This window comes from Cariama cristata, unplaced genomic scaffold, assembly GCF_000690535.1.
Source record: "Cariama cristata isolate BGI_N322 unplaced genomic scaffold, ASM69053v1 scaffold20652, whole genome shotgun sequence".
In the NCBI taxonomy this organism is placed as follows: domain Eukaryota; kingdom Metazoa; phylum Chordata; class Aves; order Cariamiformes; family Cariamidae; genus Cariama; species Cariama cristata.
This window is the reverse complement of record NW_009602391.1, coordinates 4,970-14,424: the sequence shown is the minus strand read 5'-3', so window position 1 is coordinate 14,424 and position 9,455 is coordinate 4,970. Positions and strand designations below refer to the sequence as shown.

Below are 9,455 nucleotides of genomic sequence, written 5' to 3'. Positions count from 1 at the left end.
TTTTGCTTAGAATGTAATGCGATAATCCAGTTATGGTTACCAAAACTTTAAAAAAAAAATCATCAGCTGTGAAAAAACCAAAAAACACTCCCCCAAGATCAATCACACATATCAACATGATTTCAAGTTTATGTCAGCGATGACATCTTTTAGCATATCAATGATGGCGGTTAGAAAACTAAAAGAGGGTTCAGCACCGGCAACTATGAAAAAATCTGGCATACAAAACCTCCGACAAAACTGACTGCAGAACAATTCCGATTGACCCAAAGAGCTTGCTGCTGTAGTTTTGCAAATGCATGGTCAAGTGACAATGTCACAACAGGCACACTAATATTTTCCTGTTAGGGTCAGTATTAAGATTTTACTGATTTTTAAGCATTTCCTTTGAAGGAAAACGCATGCTAGAAAACATCACAGCTCTTTTATGAAAGATATTTCCATACTTACTGGTGCTACTATTTTGCCCGTCTGTCCAACTTGCATGTCATTAGGAACAAAGCCAGCATCAACAGCTGCACGGGAAGCTCCAACTAGTTGAAAGAAAATATTTCCAATGTTTTCTTTTAAAATATTAGCGAGCCAAATTGCTATCACCATAAAAGCACACGTATTTTACTGAAGAGTCCCACACTCTAAGGGCACGTATTTAGAAACTTCCCTCTTAAAAGCTCTTATAGTAATCCCTCTCTATACCACTGGCTGAAACTTCCAAACACTAAGTGCTAATGCACTTCATAAGCAACAGGAAATCCTTACTCCCAGCACCAAAGGGCCATATATTTAAAACCGAGGATTTCAGTCTGGCATATTCCCATTATTTTCTCTTGTTGCTTTGTCAAAAGAGGATTTTCCCATAAATGCCTTCCCATAATGTTCCTCCGAGTTTGAAGAGAACACATGTGCCATCTTACATTGCTGTGGAGCTCAAAAGTCAGGCAGAGTAAAGAAAAATATCAAAGAAAACTTGAAAATGCCACACGGACATCGAGTTCGTGACGCCACCAATTTAAAAATAAAGCCATTCATGTAAAACTATACATTTATTATTACATGTGAAATCTAAAACTAATGCAGATAAAATGTTAATGCAAACAGTTCCTCCTCCTCCCCCAACCTTTACTTAAAATATTTTGCTGCAACACCGCACATGGTCTGATTTCCCATGTTAATACAAAAACATAGCAAAAAGACAGAGCCTTTCAAACTACAAGAAATGTGAAAGGGATTCTGTAAAGGAGTAGTATATAAGGACGTATGAAGAAAATATCAGCTCTTCAAAGTGAGCTAAAACCATTTTTTAATTTATACAACTTCACTTTTTGTTTGTGAGCCTGTGTTCTGGAGATTTGAGAAGGACAGAGAATATTACAGTTTAGTATTTTGCTTCATACACAGGCATTTAAATACACAGTTGACCACAAGCACAAGATAAAACTTCATCTATGACTAAACTAACATGATTTTAAGAATTTATTTGATAGAGGCATGAAAATAAAGACTTAAGATTAACACTGTTTTTAAGGTGACCTTTTAAAATATAATAACCAGGGTTAAAAAAAAAACAGAGGAAAACAAGTTTACCTGCAGCATGCAATTGATCTGCAAGATCATACAACAACTTAAAATTTTCACCACTCTTCAAGCCTCTCCCTTAAAAGAACAAAAAAAGGTAAAGAAAGAAGAACATAATATGCCTTAAGATTTTTTTTTTATTGCCTACATAAACTTTCTGTATGTGTATTTGCATTTGCAAATGCACAAATATGGGCTTGCACAGGGTATTTTTTGATATATTACTAAATAGTATTTAATATTTGGAGATTAACCTTTTGTCTTCATGATTAATATTATTATTTCATATCTATAAACCAACTCCACTCTGTCTAGTTTACTTCCTGCACACAGTACCATCAAGATCATTCTCTGAAATCAGAGAAACTGGATTTTTGGTTTTGTTTTTTTTTGTTTTTTTTTTTTTACACTAATTTGTGCTCCCTCTGCTGGCTTTAGGTACGCAACTCTGTAACACGATAATTAAGGAATCATTTTTTAGCCGTAGGCATACAGTAAAAATCACAGTCCATCACTTTATACCTGAGGAGCAGAATACAAACAATGATTTTTAAAAATCATTAAAGCCATTACATAATAATGTTTGGACTGCCTGTAACGATTAGCAATAACTTCAAACATGACAGATTTGGATCTAAAAATCACTTCATATTGCTATAATTTTAAAGGGACTCACCAAATATGACAATGTGTTTAAAAAGCCTACTAGCATATGTTAAACTCACGCTTTGTCTCTTCATGAAACATACATGTTGGGTACATTCCCACCGGTCTCTATGCCGTATTTCAGAATTCCATCATAATTTTTTTTTAATTTTTCATATTATAGTGTTCTGCTACAGATAATATTTAATCAAGAGGTACCATTATTTAAATGCAATGTAACACAGTTTTCATATTATCTACTTACCACCCGATACAACCACTTTTGCACTAGTAAGCTCTGGTCGATCGCTTTTTGTCAACTTCTGCTCGATCCATTCAGATAGACCAACAGGTGGTGGAGGGGTTACTGCATTCATCAGATGAAGAAAAACATCCACAAGAAAAAGGCTAAAGCGTGTATTTTCAGTCTTTTAAATCTGAGCTTAAATGTAATGCAAAAGTTCATTCTATAACCAATTCTACCACAAGCTTTTAACTACTATCAGTAATTGCTCTGTGGTTCTGAGTTACAAGCCTCTTTCATTAGTTGTGTTTAAGTAACCTATAGTACAAGCTGCACTAAAATGAAGCTCTGTTGTATAAGTAATACATCGATACCAACCCAGTGTAAGTGTGGTTCTTATTAAGACAGGCAAACAAGCCATTTAAGTAGTGCAATGACAGTGCAATATATTAATCCCAAGTATCAAGTGGCATCTGTTTCCTAACATCCACAGACATTAGGAAATACAGGGTGGTTCAGGGGCAGGTACTAAGCCATCCAGAAAAATACAAGGACTGGGACACATACACACACACAGAGCACGTTATTACTGATTGCTTCTGCTGGATATACAGCACAGGCAGAAAAAGGCCTAAAGCAAAAAACCAGCAGAGGTTGCCCAGAGTGGTTGTGAACTCTCCATCTGTGGAGATAGTCAAAGCCTGACGGGACACAGTCCTGGGTGATCTGCTCCGGGGCAGGTGGACTAGATGATCTCAAAAGGTCCTTTCCAATCCCAACTATTTTGTGATTTTGTGACTGGATTTCTCTATTACAAAAGCTACACTGGCTTAATTAAAATAATAACTTAAACTGATTTAGTTAAAACTGACCTAAAACAACAACTGGGTGCTCTCGAATCAATTTAAACTGCTGCTAATTTAGCTAGACACTGTAACGACCTATCGCAATTGAAATACAATCAATTAAACCAAAACTGTGGAGAGCCAGCCACTCTTATTTTTGCTCAATCTTGCTTTGAAAACCAATCTGGCTATTCAAATAGCTGTAACTTTAAATAAGAAAAAGTTTCATGGTTATAGTTGCAGAGGTTTAAGCAGCGAGTGAAACAGACACAGATTTCAGCACAGATAATCTCCATTTCTGGACAAAGAAAAATTAGCAAGTGAGCAGATAATCTGTGCCTTCCCTTACTAGACATCACTAAAAAGTGCAAGTATCCATATTAAAAGCACGAAGCTAAGATTATGACAATCAGTTTGCTTTGACAAATACTTCTGCAAAACATCACTGTGCAGTGAGCAAAACTAACTCTATTCCACAAAACAGCAAAAAACCAGAACAAATACTCACACTTTTCTAAACTGGCACTACCACCACTTGTTGGTGCAGCCTCAAAAGAAGTTCCCCGTACAGTAAATACTTTAATTGCTTCATCACACTGCACAGTGCAAAGAATATTTCCTAAAAAAAAAAAAGTCACATTATATCTTTAAAGAAGATAATATCAGACATGCTATGCTTATTAAAACAACAAATAAAATCAGCATCAGAAACACATTAGCAGTTCTACTAGAATAGGCAACATTCAGAAGGTTACTTCCCAAGACTGCAGTTTTAGGAGCCTAAAACTAGAAACCTAAGCACTTAATAAATGTAGATTACAAATATTTTAATTTACTTTTTAGCTCCATATTTCTGAAGTACGACAACAAATCCTCTATTTTTACAGAGCATTCAAATGATCTCTTACAAATGAGCTTTTAAATTTGGGGGGGGGCGGGGGCGGCAACCCAACTTTGAAAGTGTCAAAGTGTCATTCTTAAACATAAAGAGTGTCTATAATTCAAAGTAGATCTTTTATCCTGTTGCATGAATTTATCAGAACAGAAGACAAGGAGGCCTGCCCCAAGTATCCGTGGGATTGTGTTTCTCAATAATATATATAATAAGGTTTTAACTTCACACTGGAGGCTGCAGGGAACACTAAAAGAGAAAAATGCTGCAACACCAGCTATTCATAAACAAAGTCATCTTGAAACTGTGAATTACTGGGAAGCAACACAAAACCACATTCTGGTAATGTAACTCGAAATGTAATACCTCGTTGGTACACGTGGTACAATCTTGTACAGTAAAATTAAGAAACACAAGGTAATGAGCTCATATCTAAATTAAAACAATGTCAGACAAGCATTAGAGAAACAAGACTGAAAAAAGAATTGCAAATTAAGTCATTTAAATATAAATAATTAGTTCAATGTCTTCATAATTAGGAAAAATAATGCTGTGATATCTTAAATCAGAACTAATGCTAGTCACATTAAATAAAGCTGAACAATTAACTCAATGTCTCATGTTTTACAAATCTGATCAGAAGTACATTAACAAAGAAATGCAGTATGTATGAAGGAGATTACTAAATTCTATTAAAGTGATAGACCTGGTTTCTTACTGATAGTACCAAAGTCGTTGGGATTACTTGCTTTCTCACACATGGAACATCACATCCATCCCCAAGTTTCGTTTTTATGAACCACGGCAATTCAGATTGTAAAGCGAAAATTCCTATCATACTCCAAGGTTCTAACAACAGGACTACATAGAAAAGTTATGAATATCGGGTATTTATTGCATAAATACCACATACCTTTTGTAATTACCCACCTGCATAGATAGTTCTCACAAAAGTGTCTGGTGACTGAATTTCAATAATGTCAGAAACAGGGGCAACATCAAGTTTGCCAGCCACTCTGGGAATAAGATTCTAGGAGTTAAACATGAAAAGTTAGCAAAGTAAATGTTAAGTAAAATGCACATGGTCAGTAAAAGAATGCCCGTTGTCCCGATTTTAACTTCACGTAATGCTGTAAGTAAAAAGGCATATACAACTGTAAAATTTTTGTAGGATTACTCATGTAGCTTTAGCAGCCAAATAAAATCCCATTATTGTAATAACTTTAGACATTTTATGAGACTTACTGTAAGTAAACCCTAAATTCAGTATCTTAAATCAGGAGGCTTATTTGCTTCAATACTTTAACACTGAATCTAGATGCAATTTACTTGGAAAACTGACAATTATGGATTGCTGAACTCTTAAGCATTTCAAGGAAAAAAAAAGCGCGTTTTTGGAAACTAGCTATCAGAGACAACAGGCAAAAAAAAACACCCTGCACTCTCCCCCCAAAAGCAAAAGAATTATTATTTTAAAAATTAATATTACAATGTATATTCCCCTGCTCTGAAACTGACTCTAGAAAATTACTTAGCACCTTTAGGAATGTGAAGGTGGATAAGAAGAGCAACATAAATCACGAAGAAATTAATGACAGCAAGAGCTCTGCTTCCTTCCTGTCCCCCTCCTAATCCGGTACAACACAAAAGGTCCAGTTCTGAAATCTTTACTCACATTAAGCACACAAAAATGGAAGCATAAGCTCTAAAGCAAAAGGTATTAACCTTTACTAAGACACTGCAGATGAAAAATAAAAAGAAAAAATAAAATAAAAAAAACCTAAAACTTCTCTTACTAAGGACTTCTCTTAGTAAAATTACAAGTATACGGATTGATACTGATTGGAAGTGAAAGTAGTCAGATGGAAGGCTGTCCCACATTGGAAAGCTTTCCGAAGTATTCTTTTTTCCTAATGTAGGCGCACCACGATGTTGACCAGATTGTTAGTACTGAGGCTCTCCACAGACTTAAACACACACTCCTTAAGAAACAAGTTTTGAAAAATCGTATTTTCATTAAAAAACATCTGGACTAGGATTTGGATCTGTGTTATTTAGATGTATTTACAGACATTTCAACGTACATGACTTACATCATAGATGCAATTTCTCCCCTCCAAAAAACATTTGCTTACAATAGGTCTGCACACTTTCGTTTCAACATGCAAATCGTATTTTTTCATCTCAATTTACTGTACTTTTCCTTACAATTTCCAAAATGCTTTCAGATCACTTAATCTATTTTGTGTTATTGTACATTTTGCCTGGCGTATGTAGAACCAGCTGGTTACCACTAAGTATTTCTTCTACACTGTTCCTTTGTCCAAGTCAGCCCATAATAAAACTCAGACATGAATCACTGTTTCTAACTAATGACCTCTTAAGCGAACTACTGTAACATTTTTTTAAAAACTCAAAACTGTCCATGGCTGACCTCTCTCAGGCCTCTGATTCATACTCTTACATACAACAGCGCCTGTCTCTTTCTACAAGGAATTTTTGACACACTTTGATCTACTTACCTTCCCAAAGGCAGATGCTCCAGCGCAAATGTGGGTGTAATTAAATTTCTTATGAGTTTCCAAAATCAAGGGAGTCAGCTCCTCTGAGGATAAAAATATATTGCTCAAAATTTACAACTATCTTATTTTCATTTGCAAATATAAATACCATTTATCTTGTCAATAGGCAAGAACAATTCTCACCTGCTAGAAATCCCTTGTATACATCGTGCTGAGCCACTAGAACTTTTGCAACACCCTGCACTTTGCTGAGTTCTTGTGCTACCTATGATTACAAATGAATTATTATTAGTTTGTAGTATAACAGGCACCACAAACAAATAACAAGAGAGTCCCTGTTGCAAAGAGCTGACAGTCTGTAGATTAGTTAAAACTGGAACACAAAAGTATGTGAATTTCAAAATCAGAACGAACCTGATGGAACAAAATGCAGGTCTCCTGACTCACAGCATAGTGCCTTATGGGATAATGAAAATTAATTTTGTGAGTAAGAAAACTGCAAAGCAAATCAAACACAGGAAAGCTTGCCTCCTGTATGCAAGATTACACAATGATCTTAAGATTTATTATAACAGCTGATACGAATCACACTTGAGGATTATCGATCAGTATTCTGATATCATCATAAAGCAACCAGTCCTACTTCCTTTTAAATTGGTCAGTATCTACCACACAAGCATACAATGCAGATACGAATGTACCCTGATGTTATGATCTTTGCCCCAATTTTATGAGCAATCCTTTGTTTGCAGCTGACTCTTTCCTACTGATGTGATGTATATTTTCAACTCTATATTTATGCATTTTTTCCTTTAAATTTGCAGAAGTGAAGTTTAAATGATAAAAGGGTTGCTGCAGATCAGAAAGAGGACCGACAGCAGTGTCTGGAGACCACATGCATCGCCCCAGAACTAGCGTAGTTTTACTGAGTTTGCTGAGTATCGGTTTACTCTCAAAAACTAACAAGAAAGAAACAAAAATTCCATAATAGCTGCTACAGAATATCTGTTTGAGTAACTGGCTCTTCGGTCCTATTAATATAGATTCTTACAAAGAAACTTAAAACCACCAAACTTCCGTTTTTTTTTGTAAAGTACTTTTTCCCAGCATGACATATATTGCCAAATAGACACCACATACTTAGTATTAAAAAATAAACGAAACATTTCCCATAATTTTTCTACTATGCAAGTGCCAAATAATAAGGAAACTCAAAGACAGACATATCAGGCAAAATTATTTTTTTGTCCTTGATCTAGATAAATATTTGCTTCCAGGTCTCCACCTTGAACACCTGGGTCTCAGTTTAGAATAGCCACTGAGGTTTCTCCATCTGCTTGTGAATTAGCTGCTGTAAGTATGCCTCCTGCATGTGGCGCTACATACTGCTTTCAGAATAACAATTCATAAACAATAGCCTAGTATGAAAAATATTAGGCATAATTATCTGCACTTTTACTGTTCACAAAGAGTACATCATGCTGGAATAAAAGCATCACTAATATACTAACTATATTGTCTCTAGACTTTGCACATAAAAATTAGACTAACAATACAACAGCTAACATACAAGAAACTTTTTTCAGATATGAGCTTTGTGATAAACTCAAGTAGTATGAATTTTAGTTTGCAAATACACTCTTGCTATGCTACTAGTACTTGACTTAGTAAAAGCAAGATGCTCAGAAGTCCTATTTGTCACCGGGCTGTTCCATTTCTGCTGGTTTCCATTTGAGCAAGTGCAAGCTTCTTTCCCAGTTTTCAGCACTGCAATGTTTGTCTTTCAAACTTTACGGGGAAATAATTGTTTTAAAAGTTAATTGTCCTTTAGCCCTATAAAAACGTGCTTGCTTAAGCTTTAAGAACTGATACTGATATTCTCCCTTGTGAAATGAAATCTATACCCATATTTTCACTTCAGAAGAGAAGCGGTTCAAGTGCAGGACATTTCTGGCAGATTAGCAATTCGTGGTCCAGTTCCTCTTCACTACAGATTATTTTTCAGGCTGACTAAGATACTATCAAGTATTGTTTCACTGCATTCATTATTTCACTCATACGAAAACAGCATTTCCTACCTTGTCACAGCTGGTACCCGCTACTAAACAAGAAACTTCACCTCCAAGACGTTTTGCCGCAGTGATAGTATTTAATGTAATGGGTGTAAGAGTTTCATTGTTGTGTTCTGCTATGACTAATGTACTCTGAAACCTCCGCAGCAGTGATGCCTTTAAAGAGAAAGAAAGGAGTTTGATACTTTGCATTTAAGTAAAAAACAGTTCGTAAGAGCATCCAGTGCTTTACAGAAGGTTATCAATTATACAAACTGTCAAACACTGCTGTCAAACAAAATAGGCTAAATCTAGATAATTTTTACTAAGTAGGCAGAATACATAAGGTTTTAAAAAAATAAAAGGTATAAACTTGCTTGACTTCAACATATCTATAACATGCTGTTTAAACTAAAACCTCCACAGGAAAATACTGAACAATATTAAGAAGAACATTTTAATACATTACATTCAAGCTCAGTCGATCAACTTAACTAAGTACCTTAAAGAGTGAAGATTAGACCAGCAAGACTAAGACACAAGGAAATCAAGAGTAGCAAATAAATACTTATTTGTTGCTCTTTTGGGGTGGAATTTTGACCAATTCACCATCCACAGACTTTCACTTCTAAAGCAAAAATGAAAGAAAAAAAAAAGGGGGGGGGGGCAGGGAAAAAACAT

The 9,455-nt window shown here is 35.3% G+C and overlaps 1 protein-coding gene across 1 annotated transcript; it reads right to left on the bottom strand.

Annotated features, from left to right (window-relative positions):
- Nucleotides 1-450: 450 nt before the first annotated feature.
- Nucleotides 451-8,951, bottom strand: ETFA (electron-transfer-flavoprotein, alpha polypeptide; the record flags this gene model as incomplete). Its single annotated transcript, XM_009694755.1, has 8 exons — nt 451-533; nt 1,585-1,653; nt 2,486-2,587; nt 3,818-3,928; nt 5,132-5,231; nt 6,724-6,806; nt 6,907-6,988; nt 8,802-8,951. Coding segments are annotated over 8 exons (780 nt in total), but the record flags the coding sequence as incomplete, so codon positions are not given.
- Between the last annotated feature and the right edge of the window lie 504 nt (nt 8,952-9,455).